This window comes from Mugil cephalus, chromosome 13 (assembly GCF_022458985.1).
Source record: "Mugil cephalus isolate CIBA_MC_2020 chromosome 13, CIBA_Mcephalus_1.1, whole genome shotgun sequence".
NCBI lineage: Eukaryota > Metazoa > Chordata > Actinopteri > Mugiliformes > Mugilidae > Mugil > Mugil cephalus.
Genome location: NC_061782.1, coordinates 11,779,350 through 11,794,793, shown reverse-complemented (window position 1 = coordinate 11,794,793; position 15,444 = coordinate 11,779,350). Strand labels below are relative to the sequence as shown.

Here is a 15,444-nt window from a genome sequence, read left to right as displayed (position 1 = left end):
GCAGAGTTACAGCTGATTCCTTTTACATGTAACGGTTAAATGGTCAAACACCAATCAAAACCTCCAACCCTCTAAACCCCTGACACACGTATTAAAGACAAAGGCTTCATTTTCTGCATGACTGAATGCTACAAGGTCCTCTGGGCAGTGAGCATTTCAGAGAATTATTTTCCTCCTCTAAGCCTCTCAGGCATAGTTTATATGTTGAGCATTACAATTCACCTGAATGGAACAACTTTCGCAAAAGCCTAAGCTGTTGTTTCCACCGTCTGTGAGTAGAACACCGCTGCTAAAAACCTGATTATGATGTCAAATAAAATTCTAACTTCTGTCAATCTGGTGTCACACTTTGGGAACAGTGATTACTATGTATGATGTCTCCCTCCTAAATGAGGAATGACCTCACCAGCTCTGGCACCGAGATGCTGTGCAGTGTAGACTAGGATGCCATCAGGTGACAACGGCTGGAACTGCAGCTGCAAAACAGTCCTGTGCCTGATACTCATGGGTGGGAATGACATCCACGAGGACTGGTTGGCCGTGAAGAAAGGATCAGTGATGGTCACAGCTGAAAAATAATAAATAAAATCAGCAGTTAATCAAATACATAGTCTCATTATTAATAATAATAACACACACATATATATATATTCATTTATTATTTTTATTTTTTTAAAGATACAGTATGCAGTTGGGGTTCACAAGTTCATGGCGCAACCTTTCTCGCAGTGCAGTCCCGCTGTCCCCAGGGGGCAGTAGCAGGTGTATCCGTTTGGCAGGGGGATGCAGGTGGAGCCGTGGGCACACAGAGGAGGAGGGCTGTGCTCCACATCACACACAGACACGGTCTCAGAACAGAGCGCTCCCTTCCATCCAAATGGGCACTGGCAACTGGGGACGGACACAGTCAAACACTGTGCAGCTCCAGTAAACACTTCAATGCACACTCACCGGCCAGATCATTAGGTACACTGGGGGAAATGAATGCGCCCCCAGTGCATCACAGATAGATAGATAGATAGATAGATAGATAGATAGATAGATAGATAGATAGATAGATAGATAGATGTTATACTACTGTATTAACGTATTCATTTTCACCTAATGAACCGGCGAGCGACCGTACTCGCACTGTGCAGCTGATTTTCGGCGTAGTCTACTACTGAAGTCCCAAAGCATGCACACGTGGCACGGAGCCTTCCACGCCGTGCATGTTTTATTCATGAGCGCACTCATTACGTATAATCACAGAACAAATGTAAATATTATGACTTACTACACGGATGAGCCGGAGTCCACACACGTCCCTCCGTTGCTGCAGCGCACATGAGCGCAGGGGGTGACTCCGCACTGACCCACGCTGCGCCCGAAGGCCGGGTGGCCCGCGGGCTGCCCCGGGACTTGGAACTTTCTGTCCCTTCTCGTGCGAAACTGCAAATCAAAGATGCACCCTGTCGAAAGAGCACAAACACGGCCGGCACGTGGCGTGTCAGAGAGGGCCGTTCCTCTGAAAGGGGAATAAACAAGAGGAAACATGAAATTCATTCTTCTGGATTGTGTGTTTTCAACTCAAATGAGGCCAATACAAAGGCAAACACCTCTCTCAGCGTGCGCGGCGTTTGAAATTAATCTCTTTGATGCTTGTTTATTTCGCCACGTGAAAGCAGAGGGTTTCATATCAAGACATTTGAATAAGCCAGCCTTTATGAGATGTTAACTCTTCAATTTGTCGGAATAAATTCTCTCTCACATCTCACATCCGAAGCCAAATCCGAGAGGTTTTAAAATCCAAGTTTCCCCCCCGCCATCACGCGTCTCCCTCGTCATATTTGCTTTTTGCTTTCCTAATTCAATTCTATCAAGACAATATTTGCTTTGGCCTGTACCTGCAGAGCGCGGGGCCTTCTATAAATATAAGGCCTCAAAGTCATCTGCACATGCACGCTCCCTTCTCTCTGCTGCATTAGTCATTGGCATAAACAGGATGCAGGGGAAATGTCATGCTCGCTCATGAATATTCATGCGCCGATGCTGTCTACTTGGCAGACTCAAGTGATGGCTGTGTTGGTGCTGCAAACGCAGAGCGGCGGAAAGCGAAGCAGATTCGAGGGGAAGATTAGAAAAGATGCTTATTTTGTGTTTTGTTTTTTCAGCTGCGCACCACATCTTGGGAGAGAACCGAGACACCTGAGGAACTAAGTCAGAGAGAGGAAAGAGGGGGGAGAAAGGAAAAAAAAACATGCAAGTAACATGCGGTGAATTTGTTTTGGAGAAAACATTTTCTTGGAAAACCTGCAAAAGAAAATTAAAAAAAAAAAGACTTCAAAAGGAAATAATTACCCATAAGTTGTGTTAGCAAGTAAATAAATATGTCTGCATCAAAGCAGGTAATTTACTACTTTTTAAAAGCTCGATAAAGGCAAACTTGCCCGTTTCTGGTTATTTGATCAACAGCTCAAATTGAGTAGCTGATTTCTTTGCCCTAGCAGACGCGCAGCCTCCTCTCCCACCTCTCCACAGGGGAGTGTGGATCTGTTGATAACTGGGAGTGAAGTGCATTATCAGAGTGTTCACTGCCAGCCATCATGATTAGGGCTCGAGGAAGGTCACACAGATCTGATTAGACGCTCATGAGTTCTCATTACATCCTGAGTAGAAAGGTTATGGTTCCACCAGCGTCGCCCCGGTTCAGGTGGCGCTCACCAATACAGGACACTGTCACGGGCTCACGCGGCGTGGGCGAACTGATGCTCCGTCTACGCTGATTTCATTTTTGAAGGCTTATTCGGTGAGCAGACAAAATGAATTATACAACGACAAATAAGCAAAACACGCAAAAAAAAAAATAAAAAATACTCCGGTCCTTAAAGATAAAACGCCTTTGTTCACCTCAAATGGAACTGCCGTGACATTTAGAATAACAAGCTTCACTGCTGTGGTTGTCGAGGCTCCTGAACATGGCTATGATCATATTCATAGCTGTTATGACAATTTCGAACTGCAGCTCCGCGCATTAGCACAAGCACAGTGAACGCTCTCTAAAATACGTTCTTACACGGGGGAAGAGAGGTCACCTGAGAGAAATCGGAAACTATGCTGATTATGACTAAGATTATTTGGATAGCGGTCTTGTTCAAGTGACTTATCAGCAGTGGAATGGATTTGCACACAATACACTGTACGGGCCGTGAAGCAATTACAGGGCGCAGATACAATCAACCTCAAAGCTCCTGTTCTGGCCTCGTACACGGTCCGAGCCTGTAACTCCCTTTTCATTACACACCTTCCCCTCTGCTTACAAAAAAAAAAGAAAAAAAAGACAGAAATCCTGGGAGGAAGTCCAAGCCCCAGTGCTCTTACTGCAGATAGCAGCTGTAATAAAGCCGTCGCAGTCTTACCCTGAAAGCCGTGGCGGAACCTGGAGCCAAGTGGCAGTAGTTCAGGAGTGTACTCATTATATCCACCAACAAAGAGCTGGTTGAAAACATTGAGGCCCACCAGAGGTCCTGGAGACAGTCCCGTCCTATTACGTTGTCCGTCAACCTGAGGAAAACACAGGAAAATGTTAATGTTTAAGCTGGAGTCCGTAGGTGTAGGCGTCAGTGTGGGGGCAGTATTTATTTAGCAATCCGCCACAGGTGACAACATGTATGACCTTGCACTGATCATCGAGTTCTTCAGCCTGCGTCCATTTATTAGACACCGTTGCAACACTGCTCGTATGTTTTCACCTCTGAAGAGACTCCTCCGAGGCACATAATTGCCAGGGATCTCTTTTGATAGTATCCAATCGCCTGAAGATGCATTCAAGCCAGACTTGGATGATGCAAATATCTCGTTGTATGTGGTTATTGAACCCACATGCTGGTGTAAGAGCCTCCAAGCGCCCCGAGAAAACTTTACAAGACCACATCATGCCAGTCACGTATCTTGAATCTTGCCAGCCTCGACCACCAACAATTCCATAGCATTTGCACAATCTACAGTCGAGTGACATGATGGAAGAGATGAATAAAAGAATGGGGAAAAAAAGGAATCTCTGGAGCTTGTCCTTCATTCTATAGTTCAGCACTGATCTATTATTCATTCGTTACATGAAGTCGTTCTTTTTTTTTTGTGCACTTTCGCCATTGTGCGGACCATCCTGTCAGATGCCATGGCGGCGCTGGGGCTTCATGTGTGCCACACACACATTAGATAAGGATGAGCCTGATCTAATCTAAAACAAAAAAAAAAAACGATAAGAGGGATCAAAATGGTCCTGTGACTCTAACATCATACAGAACATGAGGTTAACCAAAGACTTTTCTTCTCAGATTGTTCCATGTGACATTTTCAGCGGCCTAAAGGAAAGGGCTCCAGCTAGATACTGTGATTGGTCCTCTCCAATGGCCTGAGCAGGCAACACCCACGCGTTTGAACCAAATGAAGAAAGCTGGCACAGATGAGAAGCAGGCGGAGGGATGGACATGCACATGCAAAAATGTTGGATACGAATTAAGTATACGCCCCCAAGTGCGAGATGAGTCATGAATATTTTTGAATGGTGTTCCAGGAAATTATAAACTCTAGAATGTCATTTAATCCACCTACAAAATGACAACTTTTGTAAGTGCTGGGCCAGAAAGTGCTACTTAGGTGACATATAGTGGAAGACATAAATAAAAACACTTTAACATCAATTTGCAAGGAGACTTGGTGTAAAGGTCACCCATCTATGTACAGTATTTAAATGTGGCATTCTACAGCAGTCTCTCATCTTGAATCACCTTCAGCCACCCTGTTCTCTTGGACCTTCCAAATGTGACAGTGTGGATGTCGATCCGACGGTCGAGTCGATCGCTAACGATGGTCGCCACTCCCGACCCGAGGTTGAATCTGTGCACAACCCTCCCACTCCGCAGTCCCAAAACGAGGAAGTCATCGCCGTCATCCCCTGCAAACAAAAAAAAATGTTAGCCCTTACTACAGCAGACTCAAAAGATATAATGAATATGTCTCAGTCATCTAGGTCATCAATGGTAAAAGTCTCAGCCAGAGAAGACGGCTGATTCGAGGAGTAAAGGAAGTCATCTATGTCAGATTGGAGAAAGCTTCTCTAAACAGAGGAGGTGGACTGGGATTTAAACTCCCATCAATTCACAGTACAGTCCTGACTTCTGTCCCCAAGAAGAGACTGGAGGCTCCCACTGTCAATGGCTTCGTTATAGCACCATTCACACGGCAAGTGGCCTAGCCCCCCCCCCCCCCCCCCCCCTTAACGATAGGTCCAGTGTCCGGCCGTTAATGGAAGTTAGCGGCACCAGTTTCTGGTTTCTCACAGGAACAAGTCAAGCGAGTTTCTGATGGGTTTTTACCCACAGAGTTCCCCTATTTAAACCTCAACTTCCCACTAGTCTCTCAGAACTGAAGAAGCGAGCGTGATGAGTGGCGAAACGTCTTCGAGAATAGTCCACTCGCCTTTCTTTAAACGCCCTTTGGATATGTAAAGAATAGCAGTTTGTGCTGAACACTCAGAAGAACAAACACAAAGAGAAAAGGGCTGTGATTTCAGTACTACATTTGTTACAAGCATTTGAATGAATAATACATTTGTTTGCCTAAAGATTAATGTTGTGTTTGATGCAACGTTATATGTTGCATTTCTGCCCGTTTCATTCGCGGCGACTTGATCACAGCAATCAAATAATTAACTCGGCTGCATGCCTTGATGGTGCTGATCAAACATGTCCCCCCTCATCAAAGCAATCACCATGTGAATTGTTCATATTTCATCCATTCTTATATTGCGCCTTTGTACCAATCTTGCAGCGCTGCTCCCTCTTCTGACAAGTGCTTAATTATTCATATTGCTCTTGTTGTTTTATGCCTCCACCTTGATGAATCGTATGCTCGGGAGAAAAACAGGAGCAGAACATCCACAAGATACTGTTTATTTTTAAAAAGGCGTTTTTCTTTTTTGCTGAAATATGCTGGTGACAATGGCACAGCGGTTACCTGCTACCAAATGTGACCCAGCATGGAGGAGAGTCTGATTTAACATGACGGCTGCTGACAGCATCGCAGTGCACGCCCACACCTCAAAGTCTGTTTAATGCAATTAACTTAACCCCCCGCTCCACATGTGCACATTATGCTAGTCATGCCAAACATGGTCCTTTTGAAAATCAGGAACAATAACAGTTTAGCTTGCAAATCAACTAATTGCTGGACTGTCGGGAAAACTCATTATTAATGTCGTAAACTCTGCCAAGAAAGACAATCCTGAGGGAAGACTCTTGATTAGAGGAGCTCATTGAAGAGAAGGAATCTGTTAGATGGCACATTACCATACACAGCAGGTGACACAAAGTGGCGCTAGCGTTTCCTTTCAAATCCTTAATGAAGTTTGACAACTAAAATCCGACTGAGGGGACGTCTAGGAGTGGTTTCTCACCCCTTCGTTTGACCGCCTGAATAATTTTAAACTGCCATGCGGGTGCAGTGGTAAGAAGCGAGCTCACCTTGTCCTTTGTGTCCGGCAAACAGCATCAGATTGTCTTTGACGGCAGATGAGTGGTTTGCGAGAGTGAACTTCAGCTTGAACTCGTAGAAGAAGCTGAGGCTGGGGACGGAGGAGTAAGCCACGAAGGAGGTGTAGCCGAACTCGTCGCTCCCACTGAATCTGGGACGGGTTATGTTGATGGCTGCGAAAACATACACATTTACAAGATGGTAACTGTATATGTGCACTGTATATGTGGATTAGCTGCTTTAAACGCTCCAGCCTCTGTGTGGTGGAATCAAGAGGTCTGATTCATCATCTCCCGCGCAGGCTGCCAAAAGATGGCACTATTGCCCCACACTGCCGAGCCGGGGGTTGGTGGAATATTTTCTTTTCTGATGCTATTAGATGATGACCTGTTTTCAAATACCTCTTCAGTCCTATTCTGTTTTCATTAGTAGCTGTTTAGGAAGGATTCTGACACGCAAGCTTCACTTCACGGCCCGTGTTCACGAGGGTAGCACAATAATCCCAATAATATTCAATTAGAATCTCAAGTTTACTTATTCAGAATGCATGGTTGATTCAATAATGCGTTTGCTTGTATTCCATCTCTGCATACCCATCTCCTTGATTTGACACAGGGGACTCTGTGTAAATTCGCCCACGCTCGCTCAAAATCATATGCGGCTATGTGTCTTTTTCTTTTTTTTTTGTTGTTGTTGTTTTTTTTTCCCCCTCACAGCATCGAGGATTCAAACACAAAACTGCTCTTCTTCACTGGGAACACCTTGCATATTCTTCTGCAGCCTCAGGCGATGGCTAAAAGGGGTTCAGAGCACCCTACCGCGACTACCCTCAGCTCTGTTTGGCTGCTAAATTATTAATAAAGCTGCAAATGCTTCTGTTATCATCTCCAGCCTGCTGCTAGGGCTGTATCGCCACGCTGAACGTCTGCAGCGCTGCAGCCGAACACTGCGCCGTGTTTGACTTGATCTTACACGTGATGGTATTTCTTTTTTTTCACTCCCTTTGTGATAACAATAAAGATATGTGCGTGCCCTTCATATCTGGTTCAGCCTGCACAAACAAGTCTACTTTTTGTCCATAAATACATAATTTTTCTTGTCAAAACTGATTCATTGTAAATTTATTTTGAGTGCCTATTAACAGAAAATGGTTAATTTGTGGGACCTTTTTTTAGCTGAAAAAAAGTGAACTTCTGAGGCTGCAGCTGGCAAAATTTGATTATTTCCCAAAGTCTCGAGACAATATTTTCGAACACGTGGATGTTAAAGTACAAAATACACTCAAATTGACACTGCTCTACGTGAAAACGCAACACATTTGCGCACACATTTTCAGGATCTTGTGCCCGCGTCCTGTAAATTCTGGAATAAACCTCCTAGTGCTAAATCAGAGGACGGTGAGGATTCTCCATATTTTTGGGATACGGCACTTTTGACCTGTAGAAACATTTGCTTATCTCTCATTTACATTCAGTTGTGTGCTAAATAAGATTTAATGCGCAAAATCACAAAGGCACATAATGATTCCTGAGAAGCTAGATAGTAAATAAAACCTTCTTGTTCCTGTCACTCATTGTTTTCATGCAGGCAATTAAGTATTCTGGTGTCACTTGCAGCTGTACCACATACACAAATATATCAATGTGAAAAAAAAAATAGTTCATTTGTGTATAGTTATGTCTTCCCACACAGTTTGTATACCGTCTACTCGAAATGCATCCGTGCATGGATTTTAACGCCACATTCTGTCAAATAAGATTACATGTTGTTTCTACTTTGCCACGTATTTGTGTAATATGGTCGCAAACCAACGTGAGCAGAAGGAAAACAGAGCGACAGCGCAGCACCCGGAGTGTGAAATGAATCCTGACATAAAGCGGCATGTACACGGTGTGCATCTTAGCTGGAATAGAGGAGCCGGGAAGACAACACATCACATCATCTGAGTTCTGTACTGTATACCGCACACCATTAGATTTTTTTTTTTTTACTTTCAATCTCAGAGCAATGAAAGGTTAAAAAGGTTCACTAAATCAATACTAAGCTAAAGTGCTGATTCAGAATAATGCCACACAATGTTTAAAATGGAAACACTGATGTCCTGGAAGACAAAAAACTGCAAAGGTTTGGGCAGGAAGTGAACCGTTGCAGCAAATGTACATTGGAATATGAATTCCTGATTGTCCGCTGGTGACAACTCCACAGCAGATAAATTCTCTGACACTTCAAACCTTGTGGTAACACTCAGAGACCGTGGACTCCTCCGAGCGACCGGCCGAGGATCTGAAAATGAAGCTAATTGATGCCTACAAAGCACGGGGAGGCTATAAAAAGATATCAAAGCGCTTCCAGCTCGCAACTACCACTGTCTGAAATGTCATTAAGAAATGGCAGTTAAAGGAAACTGCGGACAGCGAGGCTAAAGAAACTTTCAGATAAAGCTGCATGTGTCCTGGACTGAAAGACAAACCCCCATCTCCAATATGACTGCAGGAAGGTTTAGCTGATACTGGGCAGCTTTGATGCATAAACAGGAAACACCTGGATGAAAACAAGTGCTGTGGATAGATGAGCTCTTTGTCCTCAGTGACCAAAGGTATATATATGAAGTTAAATGAGCAACGCATTACCTATGGTTAAGCTTAATTTTTCAATACTCTGATCTGGCCACAGGCACAGGGAACTTTGCATGGATGAAAAGACCAATGGCTTCCATTAAATTCAGCTAATTCAAAAGAAGCCGAAAAGATGCTTGCTCCTACAACGGGACAATGATCGAACGCAGACCTAAAAAAAAACCCACCGCGAACTACTTGAAGAAACAGAACCTGAAGTTGTTTTTTTTTTGTTTTTTTTGTTTTTTTTTTGAACGGCCCTCATAGTGCCCTGACTTGCAAAATCTGTGGGTAGATTTTTAAACATGCTGTGCGTGCAAGACAGCCTAAAAATATCTTTGAAACTCAAAGTGAGCTGCAAGAAAGAGTATCTTAAACCAAGAACAGAAAGACTCTAAGGTTCCCTCAAAGTAACCAGCGCATTAAGATTTGATGAAAAGACCCGTTTGTCTGTTTGTGGGAGAATTCAAACATCAACTAAATATGCAAAATGACCAGGGGTGCCCAAACGTTTGCAGGCGATTACAATGCACAGACTGCACTGCATAACTGCATGCCCACAATCGGTTATATTTATTGCGTGACTATGTTAAATCGGCATAACCTTTCTTGTCTTGTTTGTTTTTTTTCCCCCCCATTATGCACTCAAGACGTGCAACACATCATTCCTTGACGGGACGAATGTCACAGCCAATCACAGCTACTGGCTTTGTAATTTCCAAACAAGATGAACACTTAAGACAGACACCTGGCCTGGATATGAGGGAAATCTCCAAATAGTTGCAGTGGCAGACAGCAGTATTATGCAATATGTCATTTTTCATTGTTTCTTTTTCTCTGTTAATTCTAAACATGAATATTTAACGAAAGGTATGGCCAACTTGTGTACAAAGGTAGGTCATTAATATTTCTGAGTGAAGACATCTTACAGATTCATTAATGTTTCATGAGCTAGACTCTTGAGGTAATCCAGCATCACTTCCCACTCTTCCCTTTCCTCCATTTCCTGCTTGTGCACAGACCGATATTAAGTGCTCGCAACCAAGAACTGAAGCTATTACATTCAGAAGAAACACTAGTGTCCTGGTGAGCAAATAACATAAGTCTTTTCTGAAGTGGAGAAAAAAAAAAAAAAAGACAACCAGCCTACTGCGCTAATACTGTCAGTGTCTTGCTAAAAGCAAGAAGAAGAAAAGTGCTAGAAGAACAAAAAAAAAAAAAGAAAGAAAATCCCTGGGAGACAAGGGACCTTAGGAGTGATCAGTTTTGACTGTGATCTTATCTGATGTTGTCAGGATTAAAATTCAAATGTCAGCCATACACTTAGTGCGAAACTGGAAGGTTAGATTTCTCTGTTTGGCATGTGGGCGCTGAGATTCTGACAGCGGCTGTGGCATGGCTGAGCAACTTATATGCCAAGCCCCCTGCTGCTGCTGCAGTCAGTTTAGTCAAGCAAAACCTTTTGTTTCTGAGGAACACAACGGTGTGTATTGGCCCCTTTTTTATGGCTTCGCTGTTTGGGAAATAAGCACATAAAATGGCATGTATGGCATTATAGAATAGATGGTCATCATTTGCCATCAATTCGAGGCCATCCTGCACCCATGCAGTACCATAGTAAGAAAAGCTGTGGGGGGTTGTTTTAATTTTTCAATTGTAAACAAGCCTATTTTACATGTTTAGCAGGCACAATATTCAATGTCTTAGGCTCACAGTAGGCTGTTGGCCAGTGTTGGGCCATTGGTGAGCGTCTGCGGTCCCAGCTTTGGTGGCGCGTCCCGCAGTGTTGGTACTAGTTGGACCCCTGTCGACGACTATTTCAGTCGATTGAGTACAAGTGTAGCAAATCAGCAGCAGAGCCAGTACAAGAGAGCAGAAGTGGCAAAAGTAGGAGAAAAAAACAAACCCAAGAAGGCTTTTTCCCTTTCTCATCTAAACATCTCTTAAGGTGGACATTTTCACCAAATGGCCATGAGGAACATAGACTGTATATAAATATGGACAACACGTCTCCACTTCCTTGCATTGCCCAAACTGATGCCATTTTCCCAAGGATATAGGTGGACATCATGCATCAGTGTTGACAGAAACCATCCTTGAAAAAGAAACTGACGTGTATTTTAGTCTTTTAGTTTGGCCCAAGTCCCATCTGCTAACATGGAGCAGGTGGAGTTTATGACCTATGCCGCAGTCAGCCACCAGGGGGAGCTCTACTTGCTTTGGTTTCTCTTAAGAGGAGCTGTTGCCCTCCATCTTTATTCAGACTATGATCTGGAATAAAAAAAAACTGAACTGATCAACACGATTCAGGAAAAGCTAGCTCTGCACAACAGTTTGTAGCTTTTCTTATCAAGTCTTTGTTCTTCCAGTTTCTGCTTTGGAATGAGAAATCTACTTGACTGCCAAGTCGCGCTATGGTGTTATTTCCTTTAGATGGAGAACATACATGCCAATTAGGCCGTAAGACCAGGACTCCATTAGGTGATGCAAGTTGTCAGATGCTGGTTAAGTGAATGTGGGACAGGGGAATGGGCAAAAACATAGCACAGAACACAAAGAATGATAATATGGTCAATGTTAAAAAAAATAATAGTACAAATTGGGTTCATTCAACTCAAATATATTTTTATCCACAAAATAAGTTTCAAAATCACCGAGCTGCTCTTTCTCTTTTGATCTGGCTACACTGACCAGTTTAGGATACTGACAAAATATTTAGTGCCCCAAAATGAGAAAGTACATACAGGCTGAATTGTCAGAGACAAATCTTACTATCATCACTGTTAATGTCCTGCTAAAGTGTCTGACATAAGACATGAATATCTGAGTCATGCTGCTGAAATTACCGTTACTGGGACATAAGATTTTATAGACTTACAATAGTCTCTTAAAATTTGCTTTAAAGGCGCCACAAGTTCTGCCCTGATTATCATACTCCTTTGGTTGAGGAGGGCGTTTCTGCCTTTTCAGCAGAACTTAGTTTCATGAATCCCTTCATTTAGCAGCCGACTCCGATTCCACCAAGGGCTCAAGGCTCTCATTCACCAACTGTTTGCAGATAAGTCTCTTAATAAAGCTGCTAAATCTGCGCCGCATTGTTCTACGGAGCACTTACGCTGGTCGCACAGCAGACCTTGCCTTCCGAAGGGACAGAGACAAACGGCCTCCAGTGGCGACTTCGGGATGCACGTGGCTCCATGACTGCAGGGGCTGCGCTCGCAGGCGGTGAGCTGGCACAGCAGGCCGGTGTATAGCGGGGGGCAATCGCAGAACCAGTCCTCGGCATCACTAAATGTGTAGAGAAACACCATTAGGCCGAAGGTTAAAATGGACCATGACATGTCATGCTTGCACAGCGGTGACCAGAACACACAGGGAGAGGAGCGAGGATAAAACAACCCACCTTGAAATGTATGAAAAGATGTTAAGGGTTTGACTATTTGCAATAGAGCACATCTACTGAAACACAATTTGGGGGCATGCAGATAAAGGTGGAGAAAAACATGAATCCTGTTATAGACTTCTTCATTTCAGTCGGGGCTGATATTTCTTTACGTGTCCTTTGGTAAATGTAAAAATACACACCTTGACAAAATAACAGCGGAAAGCAAAAGATTAGTAGCAAACTCAAAAGCAGTTTATAAGTCCTATTGCCTCATTCTTTTACGTAAGCTTCCTATTTTGCAAGAAGAGAGAGGCGCTCTAGCGTGCAAAGTGATATCCAGACAGGGACTTTATAAAATGCTCTAAAATGCACACAGCTCTGAAAGGTACAATCTCAGATAGAGGAACCATTGGTGGGGTTTCAAATCCATAAATTAATAATGTGCTTTGAGAAGCAGCACTGCAGGATGTATTGCTTCATGAGAAAATGGCTTCTGGAAATGAAATATTTACACTGTGTCACCAAAGTTGAGCATTGTTACATATGATGGAAGTGGAATACAAGAAAAACACGGAAAGTTCCGCCATGTGATGATTATTAACGGGCTGCTTCCAGTTCAAGGTATTTTAAGGCACAGCTGCACACCGCCGCTGCCAATTGTGACTATTACTTTTAAAGGAACAGTCAAAGATAGAAAACGTCATGTACCTAACAGACCAGGGATTGTTATTTTTTATAGTCTTTGACAACCTACAGGAGGAAGAATCAAATATTTAATGACGCTGCACCTCCTGGTGCAGCCGTGTTGACTCCGTGCTTTGAGTGCTGCTAATTTGTCCCTTACATGTCACTTAGTGTTTGTGTTAAAATGCTGGTGGCATGTGAAATGTGTGGCTTTTCGTCCGGAAGCTCCAGTTTCCTCCAACAGTCAAATAACACAAAGGCTTCTTGAAGCGGAGACAGGTGTGAATACCTTGGTCTGTTTTCATGTTTTCATCTCAGTCTTCTCTGCACAGAAGGAGTGTGCATTGAAAGTAGAGGCAGTGGGAGAAATCCACACCTCAGCTAAAGTAAAAATACAAGCTAGGTACTGCAGAACTAACCCTGAAACATTTAGAGAGATCATGGCCTGATCATTATCGGGCGTGTTTTAGCCAAAAGAGGGAAAAAAAGACACTCTGCAGGAAACTGGTCCGTCCTCCAACCTACCTGAGCTATTTTGCTGTAAGCGAATTCAACTCGATGACACTCATATGACGTGAGTCACTATGCTGCTTTTATTCTTCTTTACATCATTACATAAAGGCCACATCCAAATGACTGGCCTGGCAGATCTTTGCAGGAGCATAATCAATTCCCAATGGTGCGGTTCCAGATCAACTTTCCGCCACAAAAGCAAGGAAGTTGGTCAGACGTTTCTTACCATCATCATCCGGCTCTATTACTTATGCATGCTGTGATGCATAACACCTTTGTAATCAACTATTATCCCTAAAAAACATTTGGATTTCATCAGCATATAATACACACCGATCAGGTCTCCATCGTGCCTCCAAAACAGTTGTGACTCATCAGACAATGGACATGCTTCTGAGAGGGTCCGGTGGTGTCTGGCAACAGGATGTTGTTAATTGGGGTCTTTGAGTCCTATGGGTTGAGGGGAGGGGCCTCTGTGGATCAGGTTTGTTCCAGTGCATCCCACAGATATTTGATCCGTTTGGGATCTAGTGAATCTGGAGGCCAGGTTGACACCATTGTGGCATTTTTCCATTTTTGTGTGTCAGGCTGCATCCTGCTGGGGAAGGCTGCTGCCATCAGGGAGTATCATGAGTGAGGTGGTGGTGGTGGTGGTGATGGTGGTGGTGGTGGTGGTGGGGGGGGGGCTTGTCTGGTCTAGGTGGGTGGTAAATGTCGAAGTACCATGCACACGAATGCCAGGTCCAAACATATAATTTACTACTTACACTTTGACAATTTTATGAAATACTCACTTAGATTTAAGTGTATCTACCGTCTACTTTCACCCACTTTGAACCCCGTTTCCCACCACAATCTGTCTCTGTACTGAAGGAAGCTGAAGATTCAAGTTTCCACAAAAAACAGCACTGTGCCTCTGAAAATGTCAATGTTTCCCTGTCCACAAATAATAAAAAAAAAATCTGAAGGGATAGTGGGGACAAATACAAAGATTGTTTCCTCTAATTGTGGTAGACACTTTGAGATAATTGTATTGCATTTACAAATGAAAAACACCAGTGTAAATGATTTATAAAATATAGGTATAAATAAATACAAATTGTGGACTGGTTAGTGGCTCATAAAGCAACACTGACCACACATTTGCTGGGTTAAACAAAAATTCCCATTCAGCGGAAGCAGAAAATTTGTGTTCCGGCGAACGTCCCATTTAGATCCCCAAATGCGTTTATGTAGATAAAGCATTTGAATTTAGCTGTTAAATGACTGTGAGAAGTAAACACAAGCGGCAGATAGTTCTGTCCACAAAAAAAAAAGGTAACGTGCAGATAGAGCCGGGGAAAGAGCACGGTTCGAAACACTTGAGTTTTAATTGGCCTAATCAAAAACTTGATGTGTGGGGTGACAAAAGGTTATTTTAATTTGCCAGAGGCAATCACTTTGATTACAAAATTGTCGTAATGTTTGCAGACTAATTTGAATATGTTAATCACAAATGCATAGTGTTGGAGCCTGCCTTATCTCACACCATTCAAAAAAAAAACAAACAAAAAAAAAACACACACACACCACTGCCTCAGCACGCACGTTGGATAAATTATTGAAGAACACATACATTTTTCATCTAATAAGTACCAGATAAAATGATGAATAATTGACCCGTTAGCTTATGATATCCCTGTCAGCTGGAACAATAAGCTGCACAGTCGTTCCTCCGATTTCATTCCATGTAAG

General features: G+C 43.2%; 1 protein-coding gene across 1 annotated transcript in view; it reads right to left on the bottom strand.

The window, feature by feature from the left end:
* eys (eyes shut homolog) overlaps positions 1–15,444 on the bottom strand; it is a 165,001-nt gene that overhangs the window by 2,022 nt on the left and 147,535 nt on the right. The window contains exons 44-50 of the mRNA XM_047602144.1: positions 12,244–12,416; positions 6,504–6,686; positions 4,770–4,936; positions 3,399–3,543; positions 1,277–1,451; positions 719–891; positions 407–568 (exon numbers count right to left, since the gene is read on the bottom strand). Coding sequence (XP_047458100.1) covers positions 407–568; positions 719–891; positions 1,277–1,451; positions 3,399–3,543; positions 4,770–4,936; positions 6,504–6,686; positions 12,244–12,416 — 1,178 coding nt within the window. The remainder of the gene's footprint in view (positions 1–406; positions 569–718; positions 892–1,276; positions 1,452–3,398; positions 3,544–4,769; positions 4,937–6,503; positions 6,687–12,243; positions 12,417–15,444) is intronic.